The 21,997-nt window shown below is 36.1% G+C and overlaps 1 protein-coding gene across 1 annotated transcript; it reads right to left on the bottom strand.

Moving 5' to 3' along the window:
• Nucleotides 1-2,253: 2,253 nt before the first annotated feature.
• On the bottom strand, nt 2,254-17,303 carry LOC133644838 (protein sprouty homolog 1-like). Its single transcript, XM_062039582.1, has 2 exons — nt 16,893-17,303; nt 2,254-3,742 (listed from the first exon to the last, which is right to left on the bottom strand). Exon 2 carries the CDS (start codon nt 3,685-3,687, stop codon nt 2,725-2,727), a length of 963 nt encoding a protein of 320 aa, XP_061895566.1. The 5' UTR covers nt 3,688-3,742; nt 16,893-17,303; the 3' UTR covers nt 2,254-2,724.
• Between the last annotated feature and the right edge of the window lie 4,694 nt (nt 17,304-21,997).

The raw sequence follows: 21,997 nt of genomic DNA, 5'->3' as shown, positions 1-21,997 counted from the left end.
GCATACTTTCGAGACCAAGAGATGTCTCAAAACCCCATGAATTTTAGGTTTTAATCATCAAAAACAAACACTGCTAATGTTAGCATGATAACATTGGAGAATCTAGCTGGCACCAAGTGTTGAAATATATATTTAGGTTCAAATGAGTTAAAAAAGCTTGCATAAAACATTAGCATGATGACATAGGAAAAGTTTGCACATTAGCTCGCTACAACGGGAACAGTTAGCATGTTCAAAAAGCAATGTGTTTATGCTAGCTTAGCTCGGGGTATAAAGACGTTTATGTTATGTTATGCTAACATTTAAGCTAGCTAGCGACCAGCTTCTCTGGCAGAAAAGGTCCGTAGCTTTACGATCATTTTAATACGAAACATCGGGACTTTTACCGCGATTTATCATTGGTAGTTATTTTGTTATATTCCTATTTTCTTGGTTTATATTTGCTGATGAATGTTTCATGTTGCACCTTTAGGTTCCTAGCTAAAAAAAAAAAAGAACCACTACTACTGCTATTATTTTATAACACTGTTTCTACTACTACTATTACTACTAGAAACACTTGTATTACTACTACTACTAGAACTACTTTTATTGTTACTACTACTACCACCACTATTACTAGTATCACTAATACTACCACTACTACTAAATAATTACTACCACTATTACCATAACTACCACCACCACCACTATTACCTTAACTACTGTCACTACTACCATTACTAGTACTACTACCACTACTACAATTACTACTACCACCACCACCTCTTTTTTTACTACTACCTATTTTATTACTACTCTTACTGCCACTACTATTACTACTACTACCACCACCACTATTTCTAACATTACTACTACTACTATTACTACTACTACTACAACCATTCATACTACTAATATTACAACTACTACAATTTTACCACTACTACAATTACTACTACTCCCTATTTAATAATAATAATACAATTACTACTGCTCCTATTTCTAACACCACTACTTATACCAATACTACTACTACTACTACCACCACCACCACTACTACTAGTACTACTACTATCACTACTACTACTACTATTATTACTACTACTACTACTATTATTACTATTACTACTACCACTACTACTAGTATTATTATTATCACTACTACTACTACTAGTAGGTATATTACCAATACTAATACCACTACTAGTACTACTACTATTAATACTATTACTATTATTACTGCTACTATTACCACTTCTAGTACTACTACTAATACTACTCCCTATTTTATTACTACTACTAATAATAATACTATTACTACTATTTCTAACACCACTACTTATACTACTAATACTACCACCACTACGACTAGTAGTACTACTATCACTATTACTACTATCACTATTATTACTACTACTACCACTACTAATACTGCTACTACTAGTATTATTATTACTACTACTAATACTACTAGTACTATTACCAATACAATACAATACAAGGTCCGTAGCTTTACGATCATTTTAATACAAAACATCGGGACTTTTACCGCGATTTATCATTGGTAGTTATTTTGTTATATTCCTATTTTCTTGGTTTATATTTGCTGATGAATGTTTCATGTTGCACCTTTAGGTTCCTAGCTATAAAAAAAAAACATCAATAAAATAGTAAAGCCTATTGTTGTGGTCATCATCCAGGAGTCGCAGGAAGTTGACAAACGACTAATCCGCTCTTAAGCACGGACAACAAAAGGTACACCCCCCACACAGGAAATGGGGGTGGGGTGGGTGGGGGGGAGCAGAGGGCCCATTTGGTCTTGAGGGTCCACGCTGACAAAGCAAAAATACAACTTTAAAGAAAGTCACTAAGTGTGCTGGTTTACCTCCATATATGCAAAGCTTTTCAAAATAAAAGCCCCCCCCCTTTTTTTTGTTTCAACTTTCTCTCTTTAAATTCCCCCCGGTTTTGTGTTGGTTTTTGCTGGCGGACTTTCAAAGCGATGACCTCATCCCCCCCCCCGGGGGCCAGTCGGAGGTGGGGGTCAGTGATAAATTCCGTGACAAAGAGAGGCGGACAAATGGGGCGAGTGAAGGGGGGGGGGGGGCCATAAAAGCCGCACACTGACGCTTGGCGTTTTATTATCTTTGAACAGGTGGCCCCCGCCGGCAGGGGACATCCCGCTCGGGTTGCGCCGGCAGCTGAGCCACTTCCTGTAACAAACATGGCCGCCACAATCAAGACAAACACACCGGTTTTTTTTTTCATTCATATATTTTTCTGCATTAAAGTTAACATACTTTTTTTTACTTTTGTGCCGCCCTCGTTCACTAAGTATTCGATAGTTCTTGTTATAATTCAGACATGGAGTAACATTTAAGACTGTCTCTTGCAATAAATATCATAAAATAATAGAGCTTCACATAATAAATATTTTGTACAACAACAACAAAACAAAAAAACAGACATTTGGAGAGAGAAAAATAGCCAGAATTATTCCTCTTATGGGTGTTTTGTTTCAGCTTACAATGTACACGAGGGAAGGTGATATTGCAATAATGCAACGTCAGCTGCTGTTAGCTACATCATGGCCGACAAGATGGTCCTTCACAGGTGAGAGGAGGGGGGGGCGGGGCTTAAGGCAAACACTGGTGTGTAAAACCCGGATCCAGGAGAGAAGACTCGAGTGGTTACTCCTTGGAATGTTCCGTAAACATTCGCCCGTGTCGTCTTTTGCGGCGATCAGGAGGGCTTGCGCGGCGGCGCCCAGCTCTCCAGCTTGCAGTACACGGTGTTGGAGTTCTTGCAGCGGCAGCCGGGGCGCTTGGCGCGGTCGTAGCAGCCCTGGCACGCCCGCAGGCAGCCCTTGACGGGCGGGTAGCACAGCAGGCAGGGGAAGAGCAGCGACATCAGCCCCATGCAGAGGAAGCGCGGGCAGCAGTGCGAGTGCGACGGCGAGCAGGGGTGGTCGGCGCAGGAGTCGCCCTCGTCGTCGTTGGAGCAGTGGTAGAAGGCGCCCTTCACCAGGCACATGCAGGTGCCGTGCTCCAGCGCGCTCTCCGCCGAGCACAGGCACTGGCCGCCGCACGCCAGGCACGCCGGCAGGGCGCGGGGCGCCGTGCACTCGCCGCATTTGCACTTGCCGCAGCGCTCGCAGATGAACTGGTGCCCGGCGGCGGGCGCCCAGGCTCCCTTGGCGGAGTCCGGTTTAAGAGGGGGCGGGGGGAAAAGGGCGCTCGGCTTGGGTTGGGTCCGCACGGGCCGCTCCGAGCCCGGCCTGGCGGGGGGCGAGCGAGCCAGGAGTCCCTGCTCGGAGGAGGCGCTGCCGTTGCTCCCGGAGCTGGCGGCGCTCCCCGTGCTGGTGGAGCGACTCAGCCCCGGCACCCGGGGACCACCGTGGTGGTGATGGTGATGGTGGTGGTGCCCGGACCCCCGGCGCTCATAGTTGTTGTTCACATTGACCAGGATGACCTCGTGAGTCCTCTCCTGCTTCTCCTGGGGCCTGGGCGGCATGCGGGGCGCCGGGGGCCGCCGCGCCGCAGCCGAGGGCCCCTCCGTGTACTCGTTGCTGGAGCGGATGGCCTTGATCTGGTCCAGGGAGAGGATGGCGGCATGCTGGAAGTCCCGCTCGTAATCCGACCTCTGGGAAGGCTGCCGGATCAGCGCTAACGAACCGCCGGGGCCATGTTGACTTTGGAGCTCCATCTGGGGGGATCACCACTTCCGACATTCACCGTGGACTTGGCGTGCATCGGAGAACCTGCCGCACAAGGACAAGTTAATCCTGCTTTTTGTCCCCGGCAGACATTGAAACAACGTTGAGGACTTAAACATGAACAACATGCTTTTTGACGACGTTTAATCAAGATTCGGTTCTGACTAGAGATGACCGATATATGCGTTAAAATGTAATATCGGAAATTATCGGTATCGGTTTTTTTATTATCGGTATCGTTTTTAAAAAAAAATTAAATCAACATAAAAAACACAAGATACACTTACAATTAGTGCACCAACCCAAAAAACCTCCCTCCCCCCATTTCTTTCTGTTATCAATATTCTGCTTCCTACATTATATATCAATATATATCAATACAGTCTGCAAGGGATACAGTCCGTAAGCACACATGATTGTGTCCACTAATAGTACTAACCTTTAACAGTTCATTTTACTCATTTTCATTCATTACTAGTTTCTATGTAACTGTTTTTATATTGTTGTACTTTCTTTTTTATTCAAGAAAATGTTTTTAATTTATTTATCTTATTTTACTAATTTTTAAAAAAAAGTACCTTATCTTCACCATACCTGGTTGTCCAAATTAGGCATAATAATGTGTTAATTCCACGACTGTATATATCGGTTGATATCGGTATCGGTTGATATCGGTATCGGTAATTAAAGAGTTGGACAATATCGGAATATCGGATATCGGCAAAAAGCCATTATCGGACATCCCTACTACTAATATACAAATATACAAATTTTATACTTTACTATGTATATTACTTACATTATAGTACTACTAAAATACTACTAATATACAAATATACTACTTTTATACTTTACTATGTATATTACTAATATTATAGTAGTACTACAATACTACTAATATACAAATATACTACTTTTATACTTTACTATGTATATTACTAATATTATAGTAGTACTACAATACTACTAATATATAGATATACAAATTGTATACTTTACTATGTATATTACTTATATTATACTACATCTACAATACTACTAATATACAAATATACTACTTTTATACTTTACTATGTATATTACTTATATTATAGTAGTACTACAATACTACTAATATACAAATATACTACTTTTATACTTTACTATGTATATTACTTATATTATAGTAGTACTACAATACTACTAATATACAAATATACTACTTTTATGCTTTACTATGTATATTACTTATATTATAGTAGTACTACAATACTACTAACATACAAATATACACATTTTTTTACTTAACTATGTATATTACTTATATTATACTACTAAAAAAATACTACTAATTAGGGATGTCCGATAATATCGGCCAGCCGATATTATCGGCCGATAAATTCGTTAAAATGTAATATCGGAAATTATCGGTATCGTTTTTTTTATTATCGTATCGTTTTTGTTTTTTTTGTTTGTTTTGTTTTTAATTAAATCAACATAAAAACACAAGATACACTTACAATTAGTGCACAAACCCAAAAAACCTCCCTCCCCCCATTTCTTTCTGTTATCAATATTCTGGTTCCTACATTATATATCAATATATATCAATACAGTCTGCAAGGGATACAGTCCGTAAGCACACATGATTGTGCGTGCTGCTGCTCCACTAATAGTACTAACCTTTAACAGTTCATTTTACTCATTTTCATTCATTACTAGTTTCTATGTAACTGTTTTTATATGGTTGTACTTTCTTTTTTATTCAAGAAAATGTTTTTAATTTATTTATCTTATTTTAATAATTTTTTTTTAAAAAGTACCTTATCTTCACCATACCTGGTTGTCCAAATTAGGCATAATAATGTGTTAATTCCACGACTGCATATATCGGTTGATATCGGTATCGGTAATTAAAGAGTCGGACAATATCGGAATATCGGCAAAAAGCCATTATCGGACATCCCTAGTTCTGACGTTGACGTTCTACAACACAAATATAACGTTGAAACAACATACTTTTTACGTTGATTTGAACATTGAATTTTAGTCATTTTCTCAACCAATATTCTATAACACAAATATAACGTTGAAACAACATGCTTTTTGACAACTTTTAATCAATGTTGGGTTCTGACGTTGACCGTTGAATTTTGGTCATTTTCCCAACCAATATTCTACAACACAAATACAACATTGAAACAACATACTTTTTGACGACGTTTAATCAATGTTTTGTTCTGATGTTAACCATTAAATTTATGTCATTTTCCCAATCAATATTCTACATGTTGAAACAACATACTTTTTGACGACGTCTAATCAATGTTGGGTTCTGACGTTGATTTGAACATTGAATTTTGGTCATTTTCCCAACCAATATTCTACAACCCAAATATAACGTTGAAACAACATACTTTTTGACGACGTTTGATAAATGGCCAGTTCTGTCGTTGACCATTGAGCTTTGGTAATTTTCCCAACTAATATTCTACATAACGTTGAAACAACATGCTTTTTGACGACGTTTAATCAATGTTTTGTTCTGACGTTAACCATTAAATTTTGGTCATTTTCCCAACCAATATTCTACAACACAAATATAACGTTGAAACAACATACTTTTTGACAACTTTTAATCAATGTTGGGTTCTGACGTTGACCGTTGAATTTTGGTCATTTTCCCAACCAATATTCTACAACACAAATACAACATTGAAACAACATACTTTTTGACGACGTTTAATCAATGTTTTGTTCTGATGTTAACCATTAAATTTATGTCATTTTCCCAACCAATATTCTACATGTTGAAACAACATACTTTTTGACGACGTTTAATCAATGTTGGGTTCTGACGTCGATTTGAACATTGAATTTTGGTCATTTTCCCAACCAATATTCTACAACCCAAATATAACGTTGAAACAACATACTTTTTGACGACGTTTGATAAATGGCCAGTTCTGTCGTTGACCATTGAACTTTGGTAATTTTCCCAACTAATATTCTACATAACGTTGAAACAACATGCTTTTTGACGACGTTTAATCAATGTTTTGTTCTGACGTTAACCATTAAATTTTGGTCATTTTCCCAACCAATATTCTACAACACAAATATAACGTTGAAACAACATGCTTTTTGACTACGTTTAATCAATGTTTTGTTCTGATGTTAACCATTAAATTTATGTCATTTTCCCAACCAATATTCTACATGTTGAAACAACATACTTTTTGACGACGTTTAATCAATGTTGGGTTCTGACGTCGATTTGAACATTGAATTTTGGTCATTTTCCCAACCAATATTCTACAACCCAAATATAACGTTGAAACAACATACTTTTTGACGACGTTTGATAAATGGCCAGTTCTGTCGTTGACCATTGAACTTTGGTAATTTTCCCAACTAATATTCTACATAACGTTGAAACAACATGCTTTTTGATGACGTTTAATCAATGTTTTGTTCTGACGTTAACCATTAAATTTTGGTCATTTTCCCAACCAATATTCTACAACACAAATATAACGTTGAAACAACATGCTTTTTGATAACGTTTGATCAATGTTGGGTTCTGACGTTGACCGTTGAATTTTGGTCATTTTCCCAACCAATATTCTACAACACAAATACAACATTGAAACAACATACTTTTTGACGACGTTTAATCAATGTTTTGTTCTGATGTTAACCATTAAATTTATGTCATTTTCCCAACCAATATTCTACATGTTGAAACAACATACTTTTTGACGACGTTTAATCAATGTTGGGTTCTGACGTCGATTTGAACATTGAATTTTGGTCATTTTCCCAACCAATATTCTACAACCCAAATATAACGTTGAAACAACATACTTTTTGACGACGTTTGATAAATGGCCAGTTCTGTCGTTGACCATTGAACTTTGGTAATTTCCCCAACTAATATTCTACATAACGTTGAAACAACATGCTTTTTGACGACGTTTAATCAATGTTTTGTTCTGACGTTAACCATTAAATTTTGGTCATTTTCCCAACCAATATTCTACAACACAAATATAACGTTGAAACAACATGCTTTTTGACGACGTTTAATCAATGTTTTGTTCTGATGTTAACCATTAAATTTATGTCATTTTCCCAACCAATATTCTACATGTTGAAACAACATACTTTTTGACGACGTTTAATCAATGTTGGGTTCTGACGTCGATTTGAACATTGAATTTTGGTCATTTTCCCAACCAATATTCTACAACCCAAATATAACGTTGAAACAACATACTTTTTGACGACGTTTGATAAATGGCCAGTTCTGTCGTTGACCATTGAACTTTGGTAATTTTCCCAACTAATATTCTACATAACGTTGAAACAACATGCTTTTTGATGACGTTTAATCAATGTTTTGTTCTGACGTTAACCATTAAATTTTGGTCATTTTCCCAACCAATATTCTACAACACAAATATAACGTTGAAACAACATGCTTTTTGATAACGTTTGATCAATGTTGGGTTCTGACGTTGACTGTTGAATTGTGGTAATTTTCCCAACCAATATTCTACAACACAAATATAACGTTGAAATATCATACTTTTTGACGACGTTTGATAAATGGCCGGTTCTGACGTTGACCATTGAACGTTGGTCATTTTCCCAACCAATATTCTACAACATGTTGAAACAACATGCTTTTTGACAACTTTTAATCAATGTTGGGTTCTGACGTTGATTTGACCATTGAATTTTGGTTATTTCCCAACCAATATTCTACAACACAAATATAACGTTGAAACAACATGCTTTTTAACGTTGATTTGAACATTGAATTTTGGTCATTTTCCCAACCAATATTCTACAACACAAATATAACGTTGAAACAACACACTTTTTGACGACGTTTGATAAATGGTCGGTTCTGACGGTGACTATTGAACGTTGGTCATTTTCCCAACCAATATTCTACAACATGTTGAAACAACATGCTTTTTGATGACCTTTAGTCAATGTAGGGTTCTGACGTTGACCGATGAATTTTGGTCATTTTCCCAACCAAAATTCTACAACACAAATATAACGTTCAAACTACATGCTTTTTGACGACGTTTAATCAATGTTTTGTTCTGACGTTAACCATTGAATTTTGGTCATTTTCCCAACCAATATTCTACAAGATGTTGAAACAACATGCTTTTTGACAACTTTTAATCAATGTTGGGTTCTGACATTAACCATTGAATGTTGGTCATTTTCCCAACCAATATTCTACAAGACGTTGAAACAACATGCTTTTTGACAACGTTTAATCAATGTTGGGTTCTGACGCTGACCAGTAAATTTTGGTCATTTTCCCAACCAATATTCTACAACATGTTGAAACAACATGCTTTTTGGTGATGTTTAATCAATGTCGGGGTCTGATGTAGATTTGACCATTGAATGTTGGTCATTTTCCAACTAATATTCTACAACTCAACTATAACGTTGAAACAACATGCTTTTTGATGACGTTTAATCAATGTTGGGTTCTTACGTTGACCATTGAATTTTAGTCATTAGTCACGTTTATTCAATGTCCGGTTCTAATGTTGATTTGACCATTGAATTTTGTTCATTTTCCCAACCAATATTCTACAACCCAAATACAACGTTGAAACAACATGCTTTTTGACGGCGTTTATTCAATGTCAGATCTTGACGTGGACCATTGAATTTTGGTCATTTTCCCAACCAATATTCTACAACCCAAATACAACGTTGAAACAACATGCTTTTTGACGGCGTTTATTCAATGTCAGATCTTGACGTGGACCATTGAATTTTGGTCATTTTCCCAACCAATATTCTACAACCCAAATACAACGTTGAAACAACGTGCTTTTTGACGACGTTTATTCAATGTCAGATCTTGACGTGGACCATTGAATTTTGGTCATTTTCCCAACCAATATTCTACAACCCAAATACAACGTTGAAACAACGTGCTTTTTGACGGCGTTTATTCAATGTCAGGTTCTAACGTTGATTTGACCATTGAAATTCGGTAATTTTTCCAAACGATATTCTACAACTCAAATTCAACGTTGAAACAACATACCTTTTGACGACGTTTACTCAATGTTTGAACATTGAAATTTGGTCATTTTCCCAACCAATATTCTACAACACAACTACAACGTTGAAACAACATGCTTTTTGACAACGTTTTTTCAATGTTTGAACATTGAAATTTGGTCATTTTCCCAACCAATATTCTACAACACAACGTTGAAACAACATGCTTTTTGACAGCGTTTAATCAATGTCGGGTTCTAACGTTGATTGGACCATTGAAATTTGGTCATTTTTCCAACCAATATTTTACAACACAAACACAACGTTGAAACAACATGCTTTTTGGCGACGTTTATTCAATGTCAGATGTTGACCATTGAATTTTGGTAATTTTCCTGACCAATATTCTATGACACGAACATAACATGCTTTTTGACGGCGTTTATTCAATGTTGGGTTCTAACGTTGATTTGACCATTGAAATTCGGTCATTTTTCCAACGGATATTCTACTACACAAACACAACGTTGAAACAACATGCTTTTTGACGACGTTTATTCAATGTTTGCACATTGAAATTTGGTCATTTTCCCAACCAATATTCTACAACACAAAATTAACGTTGAAACAACATGCTTTTTGACAACGTTTAATCAATGTTTGCACATTGAAATTTGGTCATTTTCCCAACTAATATTCTACAACACAAAATTAACGTTGAAACAACATGCTTTTTGACAACGTTTAATCAATGTTTGCACATTGAAATTTGGTCATTTTCCCAACTAATATTCTACAACACAAAATTAACGTTGAAACAACATGCTTTTTGACAACGTTTAATCAATGTTTGCACATTGAAATTTGGTCATTTTCCCAACCAATATTCTATAACACAAACATAACGTTGAAACAACATGCTTTTTGACGGCGTTTAATCAATGTCGGGTTCTAACGTTGATTTGACATTGAAATTCTGTCATTTTTCCAACTGATATTCTACTACACAAACACAACGTTGAAACAACATGCTTTTTGACGACGTTTATTCAATGTTTGCACATTGAAATTTGGTCATTTTCCCAACCAATATTCTACAACACAAAATTAACGTTGAAACAACATGCATTTTGACAACGTTTAATCAATGTTTGCACATTGAAATTTGGTCATTTTCCCAACTAATATTCTATAACACAAACATAACATTGAAACAACGTTCTTTTTGACGGCGTTTAATCAATGTTGGGTTCTAACGTTGATTTGACATTGAAATTCTGTCATTTTTCCAACGGATATTCTACTACACAAACACAACGTTGAAACAACATGCTTTTTGACGACGTTTATTCAATGTTTGCACATTGAAATTTGGTCATTTTCCCAACTAATATTCTACAACACAAAATTAACGTTGCAACAACATGCTTTTTGACAACGTTTAATCAATGTTTGCATATTGAAATTTGGTCATTTTCCCAACCAATATTCTATAACACAAACATAACGTTGAAACAACGTTCTTTTTGACGGCGTTTAATCAATGTCGGGTTCTAACGTTGATTTGACATTGAAATTTGGTCATTTTCCCAACGGATATTCTACTACACAAACACAACGTTGAAACAACATGCTTTTTGACGACGTTTATTTAATGTTTGCACATTGAAATTTGGTCATTTTCCCAACTAATATTCTACAACACAAAATTAACGTTGAAAGAACATGCTTTTTGACAACGTTTAATCAATGTTTGCATATTGAAATTTGGTCATTTTCCCAACCAATATTCTATAACACAAACATAATGTTGAAACAACATGCTTTTTGACGGCGTTTAATCAATGTCGGGTTCTAACGTTGATTTGACATTGAAATTTGGTCATTTTCCCAACGGATATTCTACTACACAAACACAACGTTGAAACAACATGCTTTTTGATGACGTTTATTCAATGTTTGCACATTGAAATTTGGTCATTTTCCCAACCAATATTCTACAACACAAAATTAACGTTGAAACAACATGCTTTTTGACAACGTTTAATCAATGTTTGCACATTGAAATTTGGTAATTTTCCCAACCAATATTCTATAACACAAACATAACATTGAAACAACATTCTTTTTGACGGCGTTTAATCAATGTCGGGTTCTAACGTTGATTTGACCATTGAAATTTGGTCATTTTTCCAACGGATATTCTACTACACAAACACAACGTTGAAACAACATGCTTTTTGACGACGTTTCTTCAATGTTTGCACATTGAAATTTGGTCATTTTCCCAACCAATATTCTACAACACAAAATTAACGTTGAAACAACATGCTTTTTGACAAAGTTTAATCAATGTTTGCACATTGAAATTCGGTCATTTTCCCAACCAATATTCTACAACACAAAATTAATGTTGAAACAACATGCTTTTTGACAACGTTTAATCAATGTTTGCACATTGAAATTTGGTCATTTTCCCAACTAATATTCTACAACACAAAATTAACGTTGAAACAACATGCTTTTTGACAACGTTTAATCAATGTTTGCACATTGAAATTTGGTCATTTTCCCAACCAATGTTCTATAACACAAACATAACGTTGAAACAACATTCTTTTTGACGGCGTTTAATCAATGTCGGGTTCTAACGTTGATTCGACATTGAAATTTGGTCATTTTTCCAACGGATATTCTACTACACAAACACAACGTTGAAACAACATGCTTTTTGACGACGTTTATTCAATGTTTGCACATTGAAATTTGGTCATTTTCCCAACCAATATTCTACAACACAAAATTAATGTTGAAACAACATGCTTTTTGACATTGTTTAATCAATGTTTGCACATTGAAATTTCGTCATTTTACCAACTAATATTCTATAACACAAACATAACGTTGAAACAACATGCTTTTTGACGGCGTTTAATCAATGTCGGGTTCTAACGTTGATTTGACATTGAAATTTGGTCATTTTCCCAACGGATATTCTACTACACAAACACAACGTTGAAACAACATGCTTTTTGACGACGTTTATTCAATGTTTGCACATTGAAATTTGGTCATTTTCCCAACCAATATTCCACAACACAAAATTAAGGTTGAAACAACATGCTTTTTGACAACGTTTAATCAATGTTTGCACATTGAAATTTGGTCATTTTCCCAACTAATATTCTATAACACAAACATAACGTTGAAACAACATTCTTTTTGACGGCGTTTAATCAATGTTGGGTTCTAACGTTGATTTGACATTGAAATTCTGTCATTTTTCCAACGGATATTCTACTACACAAACACAACGTTGAAACAACATGCTTTTTGACGGCGTTTAATCAATGTTGGGTTCTAACGTTGATTTGACATTGAAATTCTGTCATTTTTCCAACGGATATTCTACAACACAAATACAATGTTGAAACAACATGCTTTTTGACGACGTTTAATCAATGTTTGCACATTGAAATATGGTCATTTTCCCGACCAACAACGTGGATCCAGCGTTAGACATCAACGTTGTCTCAGTTTACAAACGCAACTATTTTGCAACGTTGTTTCAACGTCAGTTTTAGACATATAATCAACGTTGTATCCATGTCTCGTGCCTGCTGGGATCGCGTCTATTTGTGCGTTCTTCCGACTCCTCTTCCCCTCCAACGCGCACGTCAACACTTCCCGTCCTCATTAGCATGTCAATGACTCGTTAACATTTAAATGCGGCCGCCATGAAACCAAGAAATTAGTATTCCGGCCCATAAAAAAACGTTTAATCAATGTTTTGTTCTGATGTTAACCATTAAATGTATGTCATTTTCCCAACCAATATTCTACATGTTGAAACAACATACTTTTTGACGACGTTTAATCAATGTTGGGTTCTGACGTTGATTTAAACATTGAATTTTGGTCATTTTCCCAACCAATATTCTACAACCCAAATATAACGTTGAAACAACATACTTTTTGACGACGTTTGATAAATGGCCAGTTCTGTCGTTTACCATTGAACTTTGGTAATTTTCCCAACTAATATTCTACATAACGTTGAAACAACATGCTTTTTGACGACGTTTAATCAATGTTTTGTTCTGACGTTAACCATTAAATTTTGGTCATTTTCCCAACCAATATTCTACAACACAAATATAACGTTGAAACAACATGCTTTTTGATAACGTTTGATCAATGTTGGGTTCTGACGTTGACTGTTGAATTGTGGTAATTTTCCCAACCAATATTCTACAACACAAATATAACGTTGAAATATCATAGTTTTTGACGACGTTTGATAAATGGCCGGTTCTGACGTTGACCATTGAACGTTGGTCATTTTCCCAACCAATATTCTACAACATGTTGAAACAACATGCTTTTTGACAACTTTTAATCAATGTTGGGTTCTGACGTTGATTTGACCATTGAATTTTGGTTATTTCCCAACCAATATTCTACAACACAAATATAACGTTGAAACAACATGCATTTTAACGTTGATTTGAACATTGAATTTTGGTAATTTTCCCAACCAATATTCTACAACACAAATATAACGTTGAAACAACACGCTTTTTGACGACGTTTGATAAATGGCCGGTTCTGACGTTGACCATTGAACGTTGGTCATTTTCCCAACCAATATTCTACAACATGTTAAAACAACATGCTTTTTGACAACTTTTAATCAATGTTGGGTTCTGACGTTGGTTTGACCATTGAATTTTGGTTATTTCCCAACCAATATTCTACAACACAAATATAACGTTGAAACAACATGCATTTTAACGTTGATTTGAACATTGAATTTTGGTCATTTTCCCAACCAATATTCTACAACACAAATATAACGTTGAAACAACATGCATTTTAACGTTGATTTGAACATTGAATTTTGGTCATTTTCCCAACCAATATTCTACAACACAAATATAACGTTGAAACAACATGCATTTTAACGTTGATTTGAACATTGAATTTTGGTTATTTCCCAACCAATATTCTACAACACAAATATAACGTTGAAACAACATGCATTTTAACGTTGATTTGAACATTGAATTTTGGTCATTTTCCCAACCAATATTCTACAACACAAATATAACGTTGAAACAACACACTTTTTGACGACGTTTGATAAATGGTCGGTTCTGACGGTGACTATTGAACGTTGGTCATTTTCCCAACCAATATTCTACAACATGTTGAAACAACATGCTTTTTGACAACTTTTAATCAATGTTGGGTTCTGACGTTGATTTGACCATTGAATTTTGGTTATTTCCCAACCAATATTCTACAACACAAATATAACGTTGAAACAACATGCATTTTAACGTTGATTTGAACATTGAATTTTGGTCATTTTCCCAACCAATATTCTACAACACAAATATAACGTTGAAACAACATGCTTTTTGATAACGTTTGATCAATGTTGGGTTCTGACGTTGACTGTTGAATTGTGGTAATTTTCCCAACCAATATTCTACAACACAAATATAACGTTGAAATATCATAGTTTTTGACGACGTTTGATAAATGGCCGGTTCTGACGTTGACCATTGAACGTTGGTCATTTTCCCAACCAATATTCTACAACATGTTGAAACAACATGCTTTTTGACAACTTTTAATCAATGTTGGGTTCTGACGTTGATTTGACCATTGAATTTTGGTTATTTCCCAACCAATATTCTACAACACAAATATAACGTTGAAACAACATGCATTTTAACGTTGATTTGAACATTGAATTTTGGTCATTTTCCCAACCAATATTCTACAACACAAATATAACGTTGAAACAACATGCTTTTTGACGACGTTTGATAAATGGCCGGTTCTGACGGTGACTATTGAACGTTGGTCATTTTCCCAACCAATATTCTACAACATGTTGAAACAACATGCTTTTTGATGACCTTTAGTCAATGTAGGGTTCTGACGTTGACCGATGAATTTTGGTCATTTTCCCAACCAAAATTCTACAACACAAATATAACGTTCAAACTACATGCTTTTTGACGACGTTTAATCAATGTTTTGTTCTGACGTTAACCATTGAATTTTGGTCATTTTCCCAACCAATATTCTACAAGATGTTGAAACAACATGCTTTTTGACAACTTTTAATCAATGTTGGGTTCTGACGTTGATTGGACCATTGAATTTAGGTCATTTTCCCAACCAATATTCTACAACACAAATATAACGTTGAAACAACATGCTTTTTGACAATGTTTGATCGATGTTGGGTTCTGACGTTGACGAGTAAATTTTGGTCATTTTCCCAACCAATATTCTACAACATGTTGAAACAACATGCTTTTTGACAACTTTTAATCAATGTTGGGGTCTGATGTAGATTTGACCATTGAATGTTGGTCATTTTCCAACTAATATTCTACAACTCAACTATAACGTTGAAACAACATGCTTTTTGATGACGTTTAATCAATGTTGGGTTCTTACGTTGACCATTGAATTTTAGTCATTAGTCACGTTTATTCAATGTCCGGTTCTAATGTTGATTTGACCATTGAATTTTGTTCATTTTCCCAACCAATATTCTACAACCCAAATACAACGTTGAAACATCATGCTTTTTGACAACGTTTATTCAATGTCAGGTTGTGACATTAATTTGACCATTGAATTCTGGTAATTTTCCCAACCAATATTCTACTACCCAAATACAACGTTGAAACAACATTCTTTTTGACGACGTTTGATAAATGGCCGGTTCTGACGGTGACATTTTCCCAACCAATATTCTACAACTACAAATGTTTTTTGTTTTTTTTACAAGAACGAGGAACAAAACAAACTTTAACGCATTTATTTGCTTCTCTTGATTGATTTTAACTTGATGATTTTTTTATTTTTTTTAGAACATATTTTTCTTTTGCAAATTAAAGCGCTGCAAAAAAAGTCTGGCACGTAAATAATAAAAAAAAAAGTTATGAATGAAAACAAGCGCGGTGGGGGAGGGGCACGCAGGACGCATGCACGCGTGGAACTTTATCTCCGAAAGCAACTTTAAAAAGACTTTTTTTTTTTTTTTTTTAAAGCGCTTTTAACTGCTTTTTAAATGGCAATGCGAGGAAAATGTTAAATTAGTTGCGTGCAAAAGAGGAGACAAAAAAGTTTTTTTTACCTAAAAGTAGTCCGGAGGCTCCAATCCATCAAAGCAGCCAGTTGCTAAGATCCAAAGTGGGGGAAAATCCTTCCAAGTCGTGCAGTAATCCAAACTTCTTAGTCTCGCACTTTTCTTCTGGCAAAGTTCAGGAGGACGCAAGACAGTAAATCCAAAACACGTCTTCCTTTTCTTTCTTTTCAGCGTGGGAAGGCCGCCGAAGTCCGTCCGGGACGAAGCTTGTACGAGTCCCGGGTGGAGAGGTCCGCCAAGTGCGCGTCGACGGCGAGCAAAGTGCGTGCGGAGCGAGAAGAGGCGAGAATGTGACGGAGGTTCGGCTCCTGCTCGGCGGAATGAATGATGGCTGGGGGGCGGGGCCGCTGTCCCCAGGCCACGCCCCCCGCGCGGAGGATACATTACATCCGCTCCCGGCGTCACGGGACGCGCCGTGCGCGCCTTTAAGGTGGAGCGGGGGCGGTGACGTCACAGCTGTTATTTTTAGCCACATTCTGGATGCTTTTTTTTTGTTGTACCAATCAAAAAAGTACGGCGGGTGAAACGGGCCAAAATTAAATACATCCGTTAAAGATATTTAACTGTGTGCATTTTAACGTTATTAATCATTGATTTTGTGTATGCTAGCTGTTTCCCAGTTAGCATGCTAATGTGTGACGCTAGCATGTTAGCATCGATTAGCTTGCAGTCATGCAGTGACCAAATATGTCTGATTAGCACTCCACACAAGTGAATAACATCAACAAAACTCACCTTTGTGCACTCATGTACAAGGTTAAAAGTGTGGTGGACAAAATGAGACAGAAAAAGAAGTGGCATAAAACACGTCCTAGAAAGTCGGAGAAAGTTATGCATGTAAACAAGACTATACGGTGAGTTCAAGGACCGCCAAAATTAGTAGGACAAAACGGCGCTCGCCAAATACTCGAATCAGTGAAGCATGTTTAATATAAACAGTGTGATTTATAACAATTAGGGAGGTTTGTGTCATGTTTGTCCTCCTACAGAAACCATACTAAAACAAAAAAATAGATTTTTTTCCCCCTCATCTTTTTCCATTCTTCATACATTTTTGAAAAATCTCCAGAGAGCCACTAGGGCGGCGCTAAAGAGCCGCATGCGGCTCTAGAGCCCCGGGTTGCCGACCCCCGGCCTAAGTATTCATTAAAAACTTACAGAAGCGATCAAATTTGTTTTTTTTTTTGTTTTTTATAAAGGACTGTAACATAGAAATGTTTCTCAACATTATTACGCTGCAGGCAAAAAAGTATGAATTTAGCTAAAGTGCTAGCCTAAAACGTGAGCATGCTAACTGGGAAACAGCTAGCATACACAAAATCCATGATTATTATCAATCAATGTTTATTATTATTAGGTTAAATGCACACAATTAGCTAATATGCTAGCATCACACATTAGCATGCTAACATTAGCATGCTAACTGGGAAACAGCTAGCATACACAAAGTCCATGATTATTAGGTTAATATTCACACAATTAGCTAATATGCTAGCATCACACATTAGCATGCTAACTGGGAAACAGCTAGCATACACAAAGTCCATGATTATTGGGTTAAAATGCACACAATTAGCTAATACGCTAGCATCACACATTAACATGCTAACATTAGCATGCTAACTGGGAAACAGCTAGCATACACAAAATCAATGATTAATAACGTTAAAATGCACACAATTAGCTAATACGCTAGCATCACACATTAGCATGCTAACATTAGCATGCTAACTGGGAAACAGCTAGCATACACAAAATCCATGATTATCAGGTTAAAATGCACACAATTAGCTAATATGCTAGCATCAAACATTAGCATGCTAACAATAGCATGCTAACTGGGAAACAGCTAGCATACACAAAATCCATGATTATTAGGTTAAAAGGCACACAATTAGCTAATATGCTAGCGTCACACATTAGCATGCTAACTGGGAAACAGCTAGCATACACAAAGTCCATGATTATTGGTTTAAAATGCACACAATTAGCTAATACGCTAGCATCACACATTAACATGCTAACATTAGCATGCTAACTGGGAAACAGCTAGCATACACAAAATCAATGATTAATAACGTTAAAATGCACACAATTAGCTAATATGCTAGCGTCACACATTAGCATGCTAACATTAGCATGCTAACTGGGAAACAGCTAGCATACACAAAATCCATGATTATTAAGTTAAAATGCACCCAATTAGCTAATATGCTAGCATCACACATTAGCATGCTAACATTAGCATGCTAACTGGGAAACAGCTAGCATACACAAAGTCCATGATTATTAGGTTAATATGCACACAATTAGCTAATATGCTAGCGTCACACATTAGCATACTAACTGGGAAACAGCTAGCATAAACAAAGTCCATGATTATTGGGTTAAAATGCACACAATTAGCTAATACGCTAGCATCACACATTAACATACTACATTAGCATGCTAACTGGGAAACAGCTAGAATACACAAAATCAATGATTAATAACGTTAAAATGCACACAATTAGCTAATACGCTAGCGTCACACATTAACATGCTAACATTAGCATGCTAACTGGGAAACAGCTAGCATACACAAAATCCATGATTATCAGGTTAAAATGCACACAATTAGCTAATATGCTAGCATCAAACATTAGCATGCTAACATTAGCATGCTAACTGGGAAACAGCTAGCATACACAAAATCCATGATTATTAGGTTAAAAGGCACACAATTAGCTAATATGCTAGCGTCACACGTTAGCATGCTAACATTCAGCTAGCATGCAAGCATTTCTGTGATTAATCGCACGAGTTAACTTGTTATTTTTGACAGCCATAGCTATTAGCTCAGTGGTTCTCAAACTTTTTTCACCAAGTGCCACCTCTACCTGGCTCTCTAAATACAGTAGCGCAGTAGGCCTTAGTATTCATTAAAAACATATAGAAGAGATTAAAAATGTTTTTATTTTTATAAAGGACTGTAACATAGAAATGTTTCTCAACATTATTATGCTGCAGGCAAAAAAGTATGAATTTAGCTAAAGTGCTAGCCTAAAACGTGAGCATGCTAACTGGGAAACAGCTAGCATACACAAAATCCGTGATTATTAGGTTAAAATGCACACAATTAGCTAATATGCTAGCGTCACACATTAGCGTGCTAACTGGGAAACAGCTACCATACACAAAATCCGTGATTATTGGGTTAAAATGCATACAATTAGCTAATATGCTAGCGTCACACATTAGCATGCTAACTGGGAAACAGCTAGCATACACAAAATCCGTGATTATTAGGTTAAAATGCACACAATTAGCTAATATGCTAGCGTCACACATTAGCATGCTAACTGGGAAACAGCTACCATACACAAAATCCGTGATTATTGGGTTAAAATGCACACAATTAGCTAATATGCTAGCGTCACACATTAGCATGCTAACATTACAATGACAACTGGGAAACAGCTAGCATACACAAAATCCATGATTATTAGGTTAAAATGCACACAATTAGCTAATATGCTAGCATCACACATTAGCATGCTAACATTAGCATGCTAACTGGGAAACAGAAAATTAGCCGAAATGCTAGCATAGAAAAAATGTGTATGCTAACATTAGCAAGCTAACAGGTGAAGAGCAAGCATACTTCTAAGTGGAGCCAAATAATGGAATCCATGATTAGTAAGTTCAACGAGGACAAAATTAGCCAAAATGCTAGCATAAAACATTAGTATGCTAAGAGGTGAAGAACAAGCATACTTCTAAGATGTTGCCAAGTAATGGAATCCATGATTAGTAAGTTAAGAAGTAAACATTTAGCTAAAATGCTAACAAAAAACATTAACATGTTAGCATTAACATGCTAAAATTAGCATGCTAACAGGAAAACAGCTAGCACACTTCTAAGATGGCGTCAAGTAAAGGAATCCATGATTACTAGGTTAACAAGCACAAAATTAGCCAAAATGCTAGCATAAAACATTAGCATGCTAACATTAGCATGCTAACTGGTGGAAAGCAAGCATACTTTTACGATGGAGCCAAGTAATAGGATCCATGATTATTAAGTAAAACAAGTATGAATTGAGCTTAAATGCTAGCATAAAACCAGAGCATGCTAACATTAGCATGCAAACATTAGTAGGCAAACAGGAAAACAGCTAGCATACGTCTAAAATAGCGCCAGGTAAACCCACTCATCCATCCATCCATTCATGATCCCTGAATAATCCATGATTATTCGGTTAAAAAGAACAAACTTAGTTAAAATGTTAGCATAAAACATTAGCATGCTAACATTAGCATGCTAACAGGTGAAGAGGTAGCATACTACTAAACTGGAGCCAAGTAACATAATCCATGATTATTAAGTTAAAAAGTATGAATTTAGCTAAAATGCTAGCCTAAAACGTGAGCATGCTAACAATAGCATGCTAACTGGGAAAAAGATAGCATACACAAAACCCATGATTATTAGGTTAAAATGCACACTATTAGCTAATATGCTAGCATCAAACATTAGCATGCTAACATTCAGCTAGCATGCAAGCATTTCTGTGATTAATCGCACGAGTTAACTTGTTATTTTTGACAGCTATAGCTATTAGCTCAGTGGTTCTCAAATTTTTTCACCAAGTGCCACCTCTACCTGGCTCTCTAAATACAGTAGCGCAGTAGGCCTTAGTATTCATTAAAAACATATAGAAGAGATACAATTTTTTTTTTTTTTATAAAGGACTGTAACATAGAAATGTTTGTCAACATTATTACGCTGCAGGCAAAAAAGTATGAATTTAGCTAAAGTGCTAGCCTAAAACATGAGCATGCTAACTGGGAAACAGCTAGCATACACAAAATCCGTGATTATTAGGTTAAAATGCACACAATTAGCTAATATGCTAGCGTCACACATTAGCATGCTAACATTAGCATGCTAACTGGGAAACAGCTAGCATACACAAAGTCCATGATTATTAGGTTAATATGCACACAATTAGCTAATATGCTAGCGTCACACATTAGCATGCTAACTGGGAAACAGCTAGCATACACAAAGTCCATGATTATTGGGTTAAAATGTACACAATTAGCTAATA

The sequence above is a fragment of the Entelurus aequoreus genome, linkage group LG28 (genome assembly GCF_033978785.1).
Source record: "Entelurus aequoreus isolate RoL-2023_Sb linkage group LG28, RoL_Eaeq_v1.1, whole genome shotgun sequence".
NCBI lineage: Eukaryota > Metazoa > Chordata > Actinopteri > Syngnathiformes > Syngnathidae > Entelurus > Entelurus aequoreus.
This window is presented reverse-complemented; position numbering and strand designations above follow the sequence as displayed.

Bases quoted from the DNA above. Each gene is read 5' to 3' on its own strand.
- LOC133644838 (XM_062039582.1), bottom strand. From the start codon at position 3,687: ATGGAGCTCCAAAGTCAACATGGCCCCGGCGGTTCGTTAGCGCTGATC.